General features: G+C 43.5%; 1 protein-coding gene and 1 long non-coding RNA gene across 3 annotated transcripts in view; one reads left to right on the top strand and one right to left on the bottom strand.

Annotated features, from left to right (window-relative positions):
- The window catches only part of LOC309363074, a 674,350-nt gene that overhangs the window by 85,666 nt on the left and 569,562 nt on the right, over positions 1–19,122 (top strand). The gene's annotated exons all lie outside the window — the stretch shown is intronic.
- ANKFN1 (ankyrin repeat and fibronectin type III domain containing 1) overlaps positions 1–19,122 on the bottom strand; it is a 119,796-nt gene that overhangs the window by 89,852 nt on the left and 10,822 nt on the right. For both annotated transcript variants that reach the window (XM_081898534.1, XM_081898535.1), the window contains exons 2-4: positions 15,058–15,268; positions 9,542–9,736; positions 7,465–7,578 (exon numbers count right to left, since the gene is read on the bottom strand). In XM_081898534.1, coding sequence (XP_081754660.1) covers positions 7,465–7,578; positions 9,542–9,736; positions 15,058–15,268 — 520 coding nt within the window. The remainder of the gene's footprint in view (positions 1–7,464; positions 7,579–9,541; positions 9,737–15,057; positions 15,269–19,122) is intronic.

The following is a 19,122-nucleotide window of genomic DNA, read 5'->3' as shown; positions in this document are numbered from 1 at the left end:
AATAGACTTTTAAACTATAAACAACAGTGGGCCAATTGCGTCTCTTTCAGGTGTGTGCAACCCCCCCCCCCCAGTAGAAATCTCATTAGTCTTTTCAAACTTATTTTGCCCATCCTTGAAATTCCTCAGATGTTTGGCCTGAAAGGAACTCACTATCCATTTCACTTTAAGGTGCAATCTGGTAGCAGCCATCCCCTGACACATTCTGTCCGTCTGACCAAACTCTTCATGTTGCTTTGTGATTTCTCAGATGTGTTTCCTGAGGAGAAACACCCACATCCACTTCGGATTTCACTTTGGGTGAAATTTCTGTGGCCAAAAACGTACGGCCAGGGCAACTTTCTGAACCCATCTCTCAATCTGGGATTCAATCAAGACGAGCCTGCTTTTATAGCCTAACGTTAATTCTAGGAGGCTGCTGAATTTCTCCTGAGAAATTTCATTATTGACATGAATTCAGGTGAGCTGTTCTTCTGACGTGTGTTGCCATCTGGTCGTGCACATACTGTCTCAGAAAATGGTTCCACAGAGGCCAGCTTGGCAAGCCTTGTGCGTATTATCTTCCAGTAAATGTGGTCCATAAAAAGGACCTTCTGTCACCTCCCACCCTCAGGCAAATTGTCACAGCAAGTGGAAGTCTAGCTATATGCATCAAAGTAGTAGCCCAGATATGAGCGACTTATGAAACAATTTCTCTATACTTTCTCCAGAGTTATAATATTGCACAGAGAGAGGGATGGAGTGACTATATATATATATATATATCTGGACAAACGACATTTAGGACTTATGCTTAGGACTATTTTCTTTTCTTCCCTAACTAAATCTTTAAATTCTTGTTAAAACACTTCTAGATGGTGCTTAGGGATCAAAGAAATTCTCTCCTCAGCATGGGGCCTCTTAAGCTGTGAAATCTTACTTTCCCTGACAAAAGCACTGGCTTTGAGGTGAAAGATGGAAATCAGAGGCCTCAGAGGCTGAGGGATAAGAGCTCAGGGAGGCTAAAACAAACATAAACACTGACTCGGGCCTTTTTAATGTGACTTACTGTTATATAATGACATCAAGAAGCAGTTTTACCCGAGAGACAGAGTCAACCTCGTCCAACATTTTCTACCTGAGTGGCAGCTGCTCCCCAGCACCTCAGATCTGAGCATAGCTGTCAGCTTTTCCCTTTTCTTGTGAGGAATCCTATTTGGAATAAGGGAATTTCGCTTTAAAAGGGGAAACATTGACAACTATGGATCTGAGGTATGCAGAACCATGTGGTCCATCTATTATATGGAATGCCATATGTAGGCAGTTGGATAATACCACCCAAAATGACAGAAGATGAAAGAATCCCTCAAAACTCTGTTTCTTTATGAATGTGTCAGGTGCTTTGCCCTAAGGAGGAACTTTCATATTCACTCTGAATTTTGCTTTGGGAAATCTATTGACACAGATTGGCTTGTTTTGCTTTAGGGTTAAGTTTTGGCGGCAGCTCCAAATACAGACTATGAGAAATGGAAGCATTAAATGGCCCCCTCTGTTTGAACTAGGGCTCCTCACACATGCTTCCGAGCTGTTCTATTTTCTAGAAAAAGCAAAATGACCACAAACAGCTCCATTGTTCTCTTATAATAGCAATGGCGCCCACCTGAAAGATGCCGGAAGTGAGTTTCAGTGAATTCTGGCTGAAAAAAATCCCTGCTTCTGAACAACCTAGAAGATCAGGCTAGGGGTTAAAATATAGTGTTCTTGTAAGTTTAGGGAGGAGGGACGCAGGTGGCGCTGTGGGTTAAACCACAGAGCCTAGGGCTTGCCGATCAGAAGGTCAGCAGTTCGAATCCCCGCGATGGGGTGAGCTCCCGTTGCTCGGTCCCAGCTCCTGCCAACCTAGCAGTTCGAAAGCACATCAAAGTGCAAGTAGATAAATAGGTACCGCTCCAGTGGGAAGGTAAACGGCGTTTCTGTGTGCGGCTCTGGTTCGCCAGAAGTGGCTTAGTCATGCTGGCCACATGAACTGGAAGCTGTACGCTGGCTCCCTCAGCCAATAAAGCAAGATGAGCGCCATGACCCCAGAGTCATCTGCGACTGGACCTAATAGTCAGGGGTCCCTTTACCTTTACCTTAAGTTTAGGGAAGCAATCTCAAGAGTACTATCTCCCTTTTGAAGTCATGTCAGGCAGATCCATCTATGGCAGGCATTGGCAGACTCTGCGCTCCAGATGTTTTGGGACTACAACTTCCATCATCTCTAGCTAACAGGACCAGTGGTCAGGGATGATGGAAGTTGTAGTCCCAAAACATCTGGAGGGCCAGGTTTGCCAATAAAAAACCCCACTTCTGATATGGACTTCCAACAAAACACTAATATACAATAACCTATTAAACATTAAAAGCTTCCCTAATCAGGGCTGCCTTTAGATGTCTTCTAAAAGTTTGTTAGTTATTTTTCTCTTTGACATCTGGTGGGAGGGTGTTCCACAGGGCGGGTGCCAACACCGAGAAGGCCCTCTGCCTGGTTCCCTGTAACTTGGCTTCTTGCAGCGAGGGAACCACCAGAAGGCCCTCGGGGCTGGACCTCTATGTCTGGGCAGAAAAATGGGGGTGGACACGCTCCTTCAGGTATACTGGACCGAGGCCATTTAGGGCTTTAAAGGTCAGCACCAACACTTTGAATTGTGCTCAGAAACGTACTGGGAGCCAGTGTGGGTCTTTCAAGACCAGTGTTATATGGTCTCGGCTGCTGCTCCCAGTCACCAGTCTAGCTGCCGCATTCTGGATTAGTTGTAGTTTCTGGGTCACCTTCAGAGGTAGTCCCACATAGAGCGCATTGCAGTAGTCCAAGCGAGAGATAACTATGCCTGATCTGCAGTTTAGAGCACAGATGGGGAACCTGTGGTTGTTCTCCAACTCTTTTGTAACCGCTAGCTACTAGACATGGCTGATGGAATTGGAGTTGAACAGCACTTGGCGATCTACAGGTTCGCCACTCCTGGCTGAGAAAATGAAAAGAAAAGCATTGCTATCTCCTTTGCAAGCTGCACACAACTTTAAGAGAATGAAGGATGCCAAACAGGTTTCACATCATATCAGGCAATGATGGATCCAAATGCTGGCCTCCACAGAACAGCCACAAATCACAAAGCAATCAGACGGTCAAGGAAAGAGCAGCTTCCCATTTTGCTGTTGAAAAGAATAAAGTCAGTTTCAACACATAGGCCTACTTGTTGAAGTATGCTTTTTAATGACAACTGATAATGAAGAGCAAGGGAACATTCATAGACTTGAAAGCTGGGGATTCTGAAAAAAACACTTACATGACTAAGTAGAGCAGAGTGGCATTGAAAAATGATTTGCAGTTCATTTGATGCTTTTAAAAATTCTACAGTATAGTTGCCAATTCCATAGGTTGGGGTTCCACGGGGTGGGGGGGTATATAAAAATGCTTAATGAATATTACCCATGCATCCCAGAACCAAGGCCATCTAATATTATCACATTGTTTTCAGTCTTGAGTACCACATTTGCATGAGGTATGGGGAGGCTGAGTTTAATCATCAGGGTTGTGCCTAAACACAAGACTTTTCAGCGTAAAAATATGGTGCCTGTCATTATGGATAAATAGAGAAATCTGAACAAGACTAGTGCCTCCAGCAGAGCACTTTGAACTAGAAAAGTAAAGTAGCAAAAGGAATAATAATAATAATAATAATAATAATAATAATAATAATAATATATTTATACCCCACCAATTTGACTAGGTTTCCCCAATCACTCTGGGCAGCTCCCAACAGATTAAAAACTGAATAAAATATCAAATATTAAAAGCTTCCCTAAACAGGGCTGTGGGGTGGGTACTTAACCCTTCTCCTGCCACCCTGTTTTACTCCCCAAACCAGAAATATGATGATGCCTTTGACCAAACGCAGCAATGTAGCTAAAACCTTACCAAAATTACACATTTTGCCCCAGTCATCTGCTTTCGCTCCTGCAGTACTCTAGACCTATGCAGGTCTAAAGCAACAATGGGGTAAAAAAGAGCTAGGGAAAAGAAAGTTTTTGGGGAAAACGACTGGCAAGGGAAGGATTAAGTATTGCCATCCATCCCACGCCTTCTCTGTCACAAAACACTGGAGTGTGCTGTCCCAAGGGAAAATGGGTCAGAGAGTCCTCATTACTTACCCCTAAGGCACAGTACCTATTAAACATACAGATGATATGTGCTTTAATAATAACAGAAACCATGCCAAAAGACAAGGTTTGTGGGAAGGGGTGCACTTTGCTTGTCCAGTGCCACTGGGACAATCCTATCAATTTCAGTTTCTCTATGTTTCTCATATTTTTGGATGCCAACAGTTTGGTCCTCCACATTTACACACCAGATTGCATTTTTTTAAAAAGCTGCATGAAAATTGCACTGTATTGCAAATTTCTCCAAACATTGTTGTGTATAATAGTGCCTACTTTTTGCAAAGCAATTTCCTCTAATACAATGTATTTCTGTCTGTTATTTTCATGAATATGTGATTTTTTAGGCACATTTCACGTGTGTGTGTGTGTGTGTGTGTGTGTGTGTGTGTGTTTCTCTGTGTGTACAACGCATTCCTTGGTTTGCAAATTATATTGCAAAATTCACAGAAGTGCAACTTCTGAAGGATGGCTGTGTTTTGGTTTGCGTTTTGTTTCAGAACGTGCAAACTAAGTAAGTTCACTTTTAAGTGTGGACTGAATCAATTTTTCACCCCCATCCCGAGTCATATGCCGCGCTTTTATTATAAGCAATAAAGTTAACCAATCTGAAAGTAAATCCTAATTTCATAAGGGAAGCCATAAGTAGCTTATTTTTGGTATTGGTTTTACCCTTTCTTTTATTTTCTTTTTTTGTAGCAATAAAGTGTGGCATTGAATATGATTCATAGGAATTGTGATCATAAACACTTTAACTTGAAAGAAGTAATAGTTGCTTCTGAGTGCTTGACTATTTGGCATGTTGGAGCCTCATCTTTTCCCTTCTTCTGAGAAACTTTAATTTGAGGTTTGTTGGATGGAAGACTGAAAGTAGACCTGGGCTTGAAAACAACTAACTCCTCATGCGAGGAACTGCATCCTTCTGGATGTTGTTTGAGCAAACTTCTCATTGGCCATGCAGGTTGAGGATGATGGGAATCGGAACACCCTTCGGAGGATACCAGATCTTAACAATCAGCTAATTTGCTTTCTCTCTCCCCTAAAAAGTTGTGGTTGTTTTTTTCCAATTTCCTGGGAGTGGCCCAAATGATAGAAATTGTTCTAAATTCTTAATTTCTAGATCTGAACAAACGTGTTGAGAAAAATCAACTATTCCCCATTTTAATGGTTGATTAGATCTGTTACCGGGACGTGGATGGTGCTGTGGGTTAAACCACAGAGCCTAGGACTTGCCAATCAGAAGGTTGGCGATTCGAATCCCCACAACGGAGTAAGCTCCCATTGCTCGGTCCCTGCTCCTGCTAACCTAGCAGTTCGAAAGCACGTCAAAGTGCAAGTAGATAAATAGGTACCGCCCCGGTGGAAAGGAAAACGGCGTTTCCGTGCTCTGCTCTGGTTCACCAGAAGTGACTTAGTCATGCTGGCCACATGACCCGGAAGCTGTACACCGGCTCCCTCGGCCAATAAAGCGAGATGAGCGCCGCAACCTCAGAGTCAGCCACGACTGGACCTAATGGTCAGGGGTCCCTTTACCCTTTATCTTTTAGATCTGCTGCCTTTCTCTTGACTAGACTCTGTGACTGTGAATCAGCTGGATAGTTAGCTCATGACATACTCAGACCACCATACTAAAGTGTTGATTTTGTTTTATTTATTTTAAAAGCACTAATATGGGTTGTTTTTCTATAAATGTTAATATGCAGTAGCAAAGCATTCTATGTATCTTTGTTTTCCCCAAGCTTTATATTGTTTCCAAATGTTTCCTTTGTTCAGGGGCTAATAGATATCCCTTTCTTGCTCTTGTTTGAGTAAACATGATTAAAGCCAGGCTGTTAGTTTAAAATGTGTGTTCTTGTTGTTGTTGTTAATTTGATTTATATCCCGTCCTTCATCAAAATATCTCAGGGCAGTGTACAACATTAGAAACACATTACAAAACTTCAATGGTAAAAACAAAATTAAAACATAGTAAAAAGCATACTGATGGGCAGCCCAATAGTAAAATAATCATAATAAAAACAGTCCATTCTTCAGGATAGGGCTGGTTCTCATGCAATTACACTATGCACAAAAGCTGACCTCTGATGTCAGACATCCCTCAGTGATGTCTCACACCAGAGTGGCTGGGCAACCCAGTTAGATGTGTGGGATAAAGTAATAAATTATTATTATTATTATTATTATTATTATTATTATTATTATTATTTGCATATTTACAATGCTACTAACAAGAGCAATCCTGTTAACTTCCTGGCCTCTTAAATTTGGAAGTCATGTCCCTACCAGAGAAGAATGGCAGATTAAGTTGATGGACTATGCCGAAATGGCTAAAATGACCGGAAGAATCATAAATCAGAAAGACCAAAATCTTAATAAAGAATGGGGAAAATTTATAACTCATCTTCAAGAGCATTGTAAACAGTTAAGATCGTTAGTAGCATTGGAATATCACTTGTAGTTGAATAGTGGATTTTGGATATAATGGAGATGTAAAAGATTTGGATCATCATAAAAGATGCAGGAGGAGATGATTAATAATAGGACCCACAAAGGGGAGGATGGAAGTCCAGGAGATTCCTTGAAATCTTGTTTTTTATGATCTATGTTCAATATATAACTGTTAAATTTTAATCTGAAAAACCAAATAAATAACTTTCAAAAATAAAAAGTCCTTCTCGGACTGAGTGCTCGGTCACATGGAATGGAAAGGCAGGAAGGGACCTGGGTGTCCCATTTGCAACCTGCCCAGCCCTCCTGAGGGACGCGGGTGGTGCTGTGGGTTAAACCAGAGAGCCTAGGGCTTGCCGATCAGAAGGTCGGCGGTTCGAATCCCCGCAACGGGGTGAGCTCCCGTTGCTCGGTCCCTGCTCCTGCCAACCTAGCAGTTCGAAAGCAAGTGCAAGTAGATAAATAGGTACCGCTCTGGCAGGAAGGTAAACAGCATTTCCATGCGCTGCTCTGGTTCGCCAGAAGCAGCTTAGTCATGCTGGCCACATGACCCGGAAGCTGTATGCCGGCTCCCTCGGCCTATAGATTGAGATAAGCGCCGCAACCCCAGAGTCGGCCACGAATGGACCTAATGGTCAGGGGTCCCTTTACCTTTTACCAGCCCTCCTAATCAAACCTTACTTTGTCCTCAGGCAATTCTCTCAATGATCTTACTCAACATTTGACACCGTACCATATTGTTAACCTGGCTTGATTTGTGAGATGGTTGCTGTAAACAGGCCATCTTAATCAGACAGGTCTCATCAATGCAAAGCCGTGAAACCAACCCAAAGTCAGTACCTTTATATTTGGTCACCACTGCTGAGTTCATGCTATGAGGTTCTTGGAAAGTGACAGTGAGTGATGTGCTGCTTGTCACCATGAGGCAGACGTTGGTCGGTGCCTCGGGGGCTCCTGGGAGCAAAGAGAAAACATCGTGTTACAGGCGGAACAAATACTTTTCAAACAGTGCTCATCAAAGAAACGTCCCCAAACCATACAAAAAACTGGTGAGCTTTTATATGGTGTTGCTTTGAACGCTACTAGGCAGTCTATGCTAATGAGATCAGATGGACACTATTTGTTTGTTTGGTTGCCTAAATCTCTTTTGGATAATCCTAGCACCCCAGAAATCAAACATTTCCTCAATATATGTAAATAAGAAACACACAGATGCTTGCCGAGATCAGTACTAGGAAAGATAAGGAACCAAATAATGCGTTAAATTTTGTTACTTATTTTGATCTGCAATTCAAATTATTGCTGAATAAGCAAGCACATTTATACAGCAGCTCAAACCATTGCTTTATTTTCTACCCAGTGAAAACAATTATCTGCAGCAGTAGCATGGCCATCTTTTACACTTTTGCCAGAGAGTAAGTTCCCAAAAGCACAAATGAACTTATTTTGGCGTCTAGCTATGTATAAGGTTGAAGTGTAAGCTTTATCAAACTGTAGTAATTGAAACAAGTTTGTTTCCATATTATACACACACACACACATACATACACACACATTTTCAAATTTATACATTTCACTAGTTTTATACATTTCACTAATTTTACATTCATACATTCATTTTGACATTTCAAAATTGACTTCCACCTCCCTCTTTTTGTGGTTCCTTAAATTTATTTTTAATATCTTCTGCATATCCAAATCAACTTAACTTACTTCTTTATTAATCTTCTTTAAATATATACTCTTGTAAAACTTCAGGTTGTTACAATGATCTTGCCAATGTTTTTATCTGTTTATAATTTATCTGTAAAGATTCAATAAACCATGTCCATTCTTTTATAAAAGATTTGTCATCTTGAGAGAAAGGCTTTAGGGAAATCACTGTCATAAAGAATATGGCAATCATTTAATTAAATAGTGTTATGTACTGAGCATGGATCCTAGAACAATAGGCAGGTAGGATCCTAGAAGGTAGCAACTTGATTGGTCTGCAGGAGCCGCCCAATCCGGCTTGAGGAGGAAATGAATCAGCAACCTGATTGGCCCGCAGGAGCATCCCAATCAGGCTCCAGGAGGGGAGTTGAATCAGCCAATCATGCGGGACCAATTGTGTAAATAATGTATATATAGCCAGAGGTTTTGGGGAAAACCTCACTCACTGTTGACCATGAGCTGACCATAAGGAGCATGAAATCAACACACAACTCTGAGTATATTTCAAATTCTTTTAACTATTTTTAGCCTATTAATTAATCTAAAGGTAAAGGGGCCCCTGACCAATTAGGTTTAGTTGTGACCGACTCTGGGGTTGTGGCGCTCATCTTGCTTTATTGGCTGAGGAAGCCGGTGTACAGCTTCTGGGTCATGTGGCCAGCATGACTAAGGTGCTTCTGGCGAACAAGAGCAGCACACAGAAACACCTTTTACCTTCCTGCTGGAGCGAGACCTATTTATCTACTTGCACTTTGACGTGCTCTCGAACTGCTAGGTTGGCAGGAGCAGGGACCGAGCAACGGGAGCTCACCCCATTGCAGGGATTCGAATTGCCAACCTTCTGATCGGCAAGCCCTAGGCTCTGTGGTTTAACCCACAGCGCCACCCACGTCCCTATTAATTAATCTAGTAAATGTAAATTCAAATAAACATTGCTGCATCTCTTAAAAATAAAGGTGTCTTCTGTTTTAGTAGAAGCCTTAAGAAAGCATCATGCACTTGCAGAAGCTGATTTACAGCTATGAGAAATGTGGTTCCCTGTCATCTTCGAGAACTAGATAAGGTCTTCTCGAATCCCACCACCCACATTACTTTAAGTTTCAGAAGGCAACTTGTTCTATCTGCACCAGTTCCCCTGGTTTTAAGACTGAGATCTACTGCTCTGCATGAACATCAGTGAGGATGAATAATTGGTTTTTCTTACTGGAATGTTCATAGCCCGATTTCATGCGCTTGTAGAGTCGGTGTCTCCACTCCCATGATTTCAGCTGCTTCTCCTTCTCAGAGCTGTCTGTGCTGAGCCCTTCATTCATTACTTCTGCAGACAGATCGCTGACTCGTTGCTGGGCCTCTTGAACTAAGTTGCTCAGATGGAGCGACCTGCTTTCCATGCTGACAACTGGCAGGGGAAGGGAAATGTCGAAGTTAGCACTAGGACTTTGGCATGGCAAAATTGCAGATTTCACCCCCTTGACCAGGCGTTAGGGTGAGAAGAGAAGAAGAAGAGAAGAGTTTGGATTTGATATCCCGCTTTATCACTACCCGAAGGAGTCTCCAAGCAGCTAACAATCTCCTTTCCCTTCCTCCCCCACAACAAACACTCTGTGAGGTGAGTGGGAATGAGAGACTTCAGAGAAGTGTGACTAGCCCAGGGTCACCCAGCAGCTGCACGTGGAGGAGCGGAGACACGAACCTGGTTCACCAGATTACGAGTCTACCGCTCTTAACCACTACACCACATGGGTGAAGTGCAGGGGAGAAAGATCAGTGTGCGGGACTAGTCTGGCCAAAATCCTTTTGCTGTGACCCAGAAGCGGAGCCCCACCAGCATGCTCTATCACACTGCAAGAGAGTCTGAAGAACAGAACACAGGAAGAAGAGTTTGGATTTGATATCCCACTTTTTCACTACCCGAAGGAGTCTCAAAGCGGCTAACATTCTCCTTTCCCTGCAGGTTCTGCAGGTTCTCCTGGCTCCTTCACTATACACTTTTAGGTGTCTGGCGAAAGCATTCCTCTTTAAGCAAGCCTTGGGCTGATTAACATCCAATGCCCTTTTAAAATGTGTTGTGGAAGGGAGATTATTGGGCTGTTCTTGTTCTTATTTTTACTATGTATTTTGTGATTTTATCTTGTGAACTGCCCTGAGACCTGCAGGTATAGTGCAGTATACAAATTTCATCATCATCATCATCCCTAATTATTTACTTTGAGAACTAGGGATGATGGAAGATAGAGTCCAACAACATTTGGGAGAGAAGAAGAAGAAGAAGAAGAAGAAGAAGAAGAAGAAGAAGAAGAAGAAGAAGAAGAAGAAGAATAGTAGTAGTAGTAGTAGTAGTAGTAGTAGTTTGGATTTGATACCCCACCTTTCACTCCCCTTAAGGAGTCTCCAAGCAGCTAACATTCTCCTTTCCCTTCCTCCCCCACAACAAACACTCTGTGAGGTGAGTGGGGCTGAGAGACTTCAGAGAAGTGTGACTGGCCCAAGGTCACCCAGCAGCTGCATGTGGAGGAGCGGGGAAGCGAACCCAGTTCCCCAGATTACGAGACCACTGCTCTTAACCACTACACCACACTGGAAGAACATAGGAAGCACTAAGCCTTACAAGGAGTGCTTGAAGGAGATGAGTATGTTTAGCCTGGAAAAGGGGTGACTGAGAGGAGATATGAGAGCCATCTTCAAATATCTTAAGGGCTGTCACATGGAAGAGGAAGCATGCTTGTTTTCTCTTGCTCTGGAGGGTAGGACTCAAGGCAATGGCTTCAAGTTACAAGAAAAGAGATTCAGACTAAACATTTGGGGGGAAACTTGACAGTAAGAGCTGTTTGGCAGTAGAGCTGACTCCCACGAGAGGTTGTGGGCTCTCCTTCCTTGGAGGTTTTTAAGCAGGTGTTGGCTGGCCATCTGTCATGGATACTTTAGCTGAGATTCCTGCATTGGAGGGAGTTGGATTAGATGGCCCTTGGGCCCCTTCCACTTCTATGATTCTAAGGGCTATTTAGGGACACGGGTGGCGCTGTGGGTTAAACCACAGAGCCTAGGACTTGCCGATCAGAAGGTCAGCGGTTCGAATCCCCATGACGGGGTGAGCTCCCGTTGCTTGGTCCCTGCTCCTGCCAACCTAGCAGTACGAAAGCACGTCAAAGTGCAAGTAGATAAATAGGTACCACTCTGGCGGTAAGGTAAATGGCGTTTCCGTGCGCTGCTCTGGTTCACCAGAAGCGGCTTAGTCATGCTGGCCACGTGACCCGGAAGCTGTACGCCGGCTCCCTCGGCCAATAAAGCAAGATGAGCGCCGCAACTCCAGAGTCGGTCACGACTGGACCTAATGATCAGGCGTCCCTTTACCTTAAGGGCTATTTATTAATCTAGAACAATTATATCTTGTCTCCCACAACAACTTCCAAGTTGCCTTGTAACAACCATTGGTACCATAACGAAACCACAAACAAATCCAGCTAAAAATTACATCAACATTAAAGATTTGTTTTAAATAATATAATAAAAAACCCATCCCAACCTTAGATGTACTTGCTAACTATATATTGAGTGCATCGTTTAAAGGAAAATGTAAAGGACCCCTGGACGGGGTCCAGTCAAAGAAGACTATGGGGTACAGTGCTCATCTTGCTTTCAGGCCGAGGGAGCCAAAGTTTGTCCACAGACAACTTTCCGGGTCATGTAGCCAGCATGACTAAACTGCTTCTGGCGCAACAGGACACCGTGACGGAAACCAGAGTGCACAGAAATGCTGTTTACCTTCCCGTTGCTGCAGTACCTATTTATCTACTTGCACTGGTGTGCTTTCGAACTGCTAGGTTGGCAGGAGCTGGGACAGAGCAACGGGCGCACCCTCCATCCAGGGGATTCGAACCTCCAACCTTCTGATCGGCAAGCCCAAGAGGCTCAGTGGTTTAGACCACAGTGCCACCTGCATCCCTATGAGTGTACCCTTTATGTAAGTCTGGCCCTCTGTATCACTGATCCGCTGCTGGGCAGGGAGAAGGGATAAAGGAAATTAAATCCAGCTCCCTGGTGATGCCAAACTGCTGGATGGTAACTGAAAGTTCCCAATCACATATGCAGGACCCAATCATTTTGCACAATTCCCTGACCTGCTGAAATTATGGGTATGAAGAAGCAGGGTTTAGCCTTCAGGTGGCCCCTAGATGGATCGAAATGCCAAATTTTAAAAATGGCGATAAGTGCAGAGCAATATTATTATTTTTTTAATGGAAATGAAGTGGTTATAGATTCGCATTCTCTGTGTTCATAGGCATGTTTGCATTAATGACAGGAAATGAATATAATTTATGATTGCCCCCGCATGCCATCAGACTACACTTGTTTACCGATGAAGTCAATGAAAAATTAGTTTAGTCTTTTTTTCTCTTTTTTTCCTGACTGCTGTTTAGAACACTCAGGACTGTGTTTTCCTGCAGATCTGTCATGCCTAATGAATGTTGCTTCAGCCGTCAATCACGTACTCCAAAACCCTGTCACACTTTTTTTTTCCCAGTCACGAACCCATGACAGAAAAATAAACAAATAAATATAAAACTACACAACTCTTTTCATTGAGCAGCTATACTATACAAGGAGTGGGGGTGGGAGCGGGGGCAGGGGGTGGGGATGAAAATAATCTCCTGGGGAGGTTAAAAGAGCCCAGGTTAAATGATAATGTAAGTGCTGTGGACATAGCAAAGCAATAAAGGCACACCAATTCTGGCTTTTTAAAAAGGGGGAGGGGGAGTAATGCACCCTCACATACACACACAGTCCAGTGGGGGAAAAAATCGGCAATATTAGTAGCCTCAAGGTGCAATTTCCTGGAGCTCAGAGATTGACAGGTCAGTACTAAATGCTGTTAATTTAACTAACTCCAAATTAATGGCAGAGTCTGCTCAGTCCGGACCCCTGAAAACACAGTTTCATTATGGACATGCTGGGAAAGACCTAAATATAGGCATTGACGGTCTCGAGCAAAATCTGTAGGCTTCGGTGTATTTTTAGCCACAGGTAAGGCGTCAAAATGTGTGTCATGGATTAATGGGCTTGGCAAGCCGCTCGCTCTCCCCTCGCAAACAAACAAGCAAACAAAAACAAAAACGGACTGAGACCGTCCCATGAAAGAAGACAAAGGGCAGTTTCATAAGCCACTTGTAAAGTGCTCTTAGTGTATTAGCGGAGTGCTGATATTGGACAGGAGTGGGCCTTCAGTAGCAGCCAGCAAAGCAGACATAGCACAACCACGCATGTAAAATACAAGGATTTCATTTGTCTCTGGCTGTCAGTTTTCCCTCTCCCAGCTAGGGCTCAGCGAACTTCATTCGGCTTTCACTGGGATCCTGCAAGACCAAAAGCACAGACCCAGGGCTCTAGATTCTGGATTTATTTATTTGTCTTATTTATTGTGCAGTTGCTCGAGATCTCGTGTGGCTCGGTGCTATTAAAGGACAGAGAAACTCAAAGGTCACAATTTATTGCACAGCCCCACATCCCACTGAATTTTCAACTGGACAAATTAATTCACTGGTTAGCATTCACGCAGTGCTAACCGAGTGCTAGGCGCTGCTCACATCCAAAGGGGGCTTTCATTTGTGCACAGAAGACTTTTTGTGCAATCCCTTCAAAATATCGAAATCACAGTGCATTTTGGGGACTATATTATACAGCCCATGGGTAAGCAACCTAAGGCCCGGGGGCCGGATGCGGCCCAATCGCCTTCTAAATCCGGCCCACGGACGGTCTGGGAATCAGCGTGTTTTTACATGAGTAGAATGTGTCCTTTTATTTAAAATGCATCTCTGGGTTATTTGTGGGGCCTGCCTGGTGTTTTTACATGAGTAGAATGTGTGGTTTTATTTAAAATGCATCTCTGGGTTATTTGTGGGGCATTCATCCTCCCCCCCCATAAAGTCCAGCCCCCCACAAGGTCTGAGGGACAGTGGACCGGCCCACTGCTGAAAATGTTTGCTGACCCCTGATATAGACCTTTTCCAGTGGGGAGCAATTTTAGAGCAAATTTAGCTACTCAAAAAACAATAGGTGTATAGGTCTCCATTTGCAAGGTTCTGAAAAGCAAGCTTGTCTGATGACACACACATCTATTATCCAGTTACAGCTAGAGCTGAATGGAATTTGTGCCCAATTTTCAAGCTGTTTTTTTAAAAATAATAATAACCTGTAACTGGATAATAGATACAGTGGTACCTCGGGTTAAGTACTTAATTCGTTCCAGAGGTCCGTACTTAACCTGAAACTGTTCTTAACCTGAGATACCACCTTAGCTAATGGGGCCTCCCTATGCCGCCGCGCTGTTGCCACGTGATTTCTGTTCTCATCCTGAAGCAAAGTTCTTAACCTGGGTTTCTGGGTTAGCAGAGTCTGTAACCTGAAGGTACGTAACCCGAGGTACCACTGTACCTCGAAGTAAGTATGTTTGCATAAATATCCTAAGGCATGATTTACAAGTTAGCCTTTGTTTTTCCGCTCATGTTAATGGGGTTTAAACATGGGCCACAGGGCTCTGAATCTCCAGGGACTGTACCCTCTGCGCATCATACTTGGGCCCTGCCACAGGACATCTTTCTCTCCGTAATGCCAATTGTCATACGCAAGTCCTCATGCACCTTATGCCTTGACACAACTCCCCACTGTGCTTGCCTGACCCTTTTCTGTACAATTCAGCTACAGTACGCATTCTGCCATACTTACAGTGAGGACTCTCCTTTGCCCCAGCCTTCAAAAGAATCTTGGCAATAGGCACATTATTTGTCAGGATGGCGATGTCCAGCGCAGTTAGCCCCTCGCTGTTAGGAGTGTTGAGATCCAGCTCCTCGGGTGTGTATTGATAGAGGAGGATCTGGACAGCGTCCAGGTCTTGCTGCTCCACAGCTTCCAGCATGGCTTCACAGCACTGAAAGTTCTGTTCATCCACATGAGATTTTTTTTTAAAAAAAGTAAGCAACACAAAAGCTGTCAACATAACTGTGCATCTTAGCATCTCTTCTCACATTTTTACTTTCATTTTTTCAATCATAAGCTCACAGAAACACACACACACTCTTCAAATAAGGAAGCAGAACCTTTTTCAACCTGAGAGTGATGTTCCTCCATGATACAGCTTTTTGGGGCAGGCAGAACAGTTACCTTTGTACAGTAGTGGAGCTGTGGTCTAAACCACTGAGCCTTTTGGGCTTGCTGCTCAGAAGGTCGGCGGTTCGAATCCCCACGTCGGGGTGAGCTCACATTGCTTTGTCCCAGCTCCTGCCAACCTAGAAGTTTGAAAGTACGCCAGTGCAAGTGGATAAATAGGTAGCCCTGTGGTGGGAAGGAAACAGCGTTTCTGAGCACTATGGCTTCAGTCATGGTGTTCTGTTGTGCCAGAAGCGGTTTAGTCTGCTGGCCACAGGACCCGGAAAGCTGTCCATGGACGAACGCCGGTTCCCTCAGCCTGAAAGTGAGATGAGCGCTGCAACCCCATAGTTGCCTTTCACTGGACCTAACCTTTACCTTTTTACCTTATAGTAGTTTACATTCCACACTCTCCAAAGGTTTCTATTTGCACAAACACCTTTCCACCAACATTAGGAGTCAACTCCTAGGGGCTGTTGGGGCTTTGGCCCACACAATAAAAAATTTGAGGGGGCTGCCCCCCCAAGTTAATGGGCATTGCCATTCGAATGTTGTGTGTGCACCACATTGCGAGATCAACTATGTGGGTCAGGGCTTTCCTGGCCCCTCCCAGTATTTTATTCAAGTTGGCACTCCTGCCACCAACCCAGAGCAGGAAGAATTGCTACAGATAAACAACGTATTCCAGCCAAACAAAGCATGTGAGCAGGGTGCTGAGGACCAGAATCAGTGAGGAGTATAGTTAGGGAAAAGAGGTGTGGCCGGTGGAAAATCCTGAGGGGAGAATAGACTGGAGGGCAGGATTTGACCAGTGGACCTGAGGTTCCCCACCCTTGAACTAAAGTATCACCAGCCCCAAGCAGTGCTGGTTGTATTATACTAACACAGAGAAGCATGTTTGGGAAGTGGTGATATAGTTTTGCGCTCTCTCTCTCTCTGTGTGTGTGTGTTTGTGAATGAGTGTGTGTGTGTGTGTGTGAGAGAGAGAGAGAGCGAGAGAGAGAGAGAGAGAGAGAGAAGCCATTATTAGAGGAGATGCATCCTGCAGGGCTGGGAAACATCAGAAAAGACAACCATGGGAGGATTGTGTGCGTTTTAAATTCAAAATGGCGCAACTGATGGTTTATTTATCTCTCCACGGCTAACAATGCAAAATACCATAGTCATAATCAAAGGGGTAGGATAAAACGTTTAATATCCAAGGTGTTTCGGACTTCTTGGGTTCTTCACGAAGTAGTTTCAAATACAGAAGTTCAACAGACTGAACTGTTAAAATAAAATAAAGGATCAATATTGGAATGGATGCATTTGGACTAAATGAGAGTTTTGGAGCAGGACAAATGAAGAACAGCAACCCCTGAAAAGCATTGGAAGTCAAGCAAAATTGTTTAATTTGGTATTGAATAATTGGCTTCTTTAATTGTATTGTAATTTGGTATTGTATTAATGTGGCTTTTATTGGATTGTTATAAATTAAAATTAATAAAAATTATTATGCAATAAATAAAGAAATCAGATACAGAAATTCAGTCTTTTTCTACTACTTTCTCTTTTCTTCTGTACCCATGACTCTGTTTGAAATTTGTATTGTTAGCTGTCTCGGGCTACCACTGGGATGAAGGGCAGAAGAACAGGGAGATAAATAAATACTTGCACCATTGGCTCAGCTATTAAACTTTTTTTTTTCTTCCACTCCTTTGCTTCCTGACCCCTCCCTCACTGAATTTGCCTGGGAGGTTCTCCTTTTTGATGCAGTCTCAATCATGATCGATGATAAAATATCATAAAACATCACATCAAATCCCGATATAAAAGCATAACAAAACAAAATTATCCGTTACAGCCCAAACAGAAAGGTTTTTGTCACACTTTGGGGGGGGGATTAAGTGTCATTTGGGAGGGGGTTGGAGATTTGCCTGAATATGGAAGACCTTTAAAATGTGGAGGGGGAACATTTAGAATCCTGTCCACAAGGCTTTCTCCTTTTCAGAGCTCTGCACTAAACATGTGAGTCTTGCATGTGCATCTCTCAGTCCTCCACATTTTAAGTCTTCATCTCTTCAGGCAAAGCCTGAATAGGGCTTTTATTTCCTCATTTTCAGGTCACTTTAATCTCTGGTTCACCTCCATCTTATGAATCAGAGACTGAATCAGGTTTGGGGCTTTTATGATGAGATATGTCACCTCTGTGATGCCTATTCAGTCTTAACAATATTCCTAAATTATTGGTCTTAACAGCAGCCTGTTGGAGTGAATTCTGCATTATCTTGCATAATTCGTTTTTTTATTATTACAAAACAGCAACAACCCACACACCACCACTTCTAGGTCTCTGGGTGAGAGATGCCCCCAAATGACTGGAAAAAGCCTTATATCATGTTTTATTATTCACTTTGAAATACATTTACTGGGCAGTTCAAAGGGTTTTTATCAATTTAAGCAAATCTGATCTTCTGTGGGTTGAACAGCTGAGATCTCTTGAGTTTGTATAGAAGCAGAGGAGATAGAAAAAAAAAAGGAAAGCAAGGATCTGATATTCCAGGTCAAACTATTGCTGATGTTAAATATGTCTTTGCAGTTAATATGTAGGCTTTTAAAAATGCAAATTGCATCATCTGGGGGAGCTGATAGTTAATGGAATCAGAGTAGGGATAGGGGGAACGGTCATTTTGACCCTTTCTTTTTGTGGTCCTGAGAAAAATCCTTCTTCTAAACCAGCAGTTGCTTTGGGAATAAGTTCCCCATTGTCTCAAAAGTTAGCGCTAGCTTTACCTCTGTACAAGTAGGCTAGTTTATACATGCCCTCACACACCTCCATCCTCCATCCGGACAAGCAAATGACTATATTATAACAATATAATCCCACTCACCTGTCAAACCTGGCTCATAAAGGTGTGGGGAAGATAAAGATATGGCCCACTGGTCAGATTCAGCACCCCACTCCCAGTTTACCCATTTATGTGAAGGGAAGAACAAATGGGCTGTACACACTGATGTTAAACACATGCAGAGGATGTTTTATTAAACCACACTGTTCTTAACTTATTATTCCATGCAGTTGTGGCCAGCATGGTCTCATCGCTCCAAAGGTAAAGGACCCCTGGATGGTTAAGTCCAGTCAATGATGACTATGTGGTTGTCATCTTGGTTTCAGGCTGAGGGAGCCGGTGTTTGTCCACAAACAGTTTCTGGGCCATGTGACCAGCATGTTGCTGTTTAGTCGTTTAGTTGTGTCTGACTCTTCGTGACCCCATGGACCAGAGCACGCCAGGCACTCCTGTCTTCCACAGCCTCCTGCAGTTTGGTCTAACTCATGATGGTAGCTTCAAGAACACTGTCCAACCATCTCGTCCTCTGCTGTCCCCTTCTCCTTGTGCCCTCCATCTTTCCCAGCATCAGGGTCTTTTCCAGAGAGTCTTCTCTTCTCATGAGGTGGCCAAAATATTGGAGTCTCAGCTTCAAGATCTGTCCTTCCAGTGAGCACTCAGGGCTGATTTCCTTAACAATGGATCGGTTTGATCTTCTTGCAGTCCATGGGACTCTCAAGAGTCTCCTCCAGCACCAGTGACCAGCATGACTAAACCGCTATTGACGCACGGAGCAATAGTGACAAGTGCGTGATAGGGTGGGCTCCCGTTGCTCTGT

This window comes from Podarcis melisellensis (assembly GCF_964234715.1).
Source record: "Podarcis melisellensis genome assembly, chromosome: 2".
NCBI classification, from domain to species: domain Eukaryota; kingdom Metazoa; phylum Chordata; class Lepidosauria; order Squamata; family Lacertidae; genus Podarcis; species Podarcis melisellensis.
Note: the sequence above shows the minus strand (reverse complement) of the source record. Positions and strands in the feature narration are given on the sequence as shown.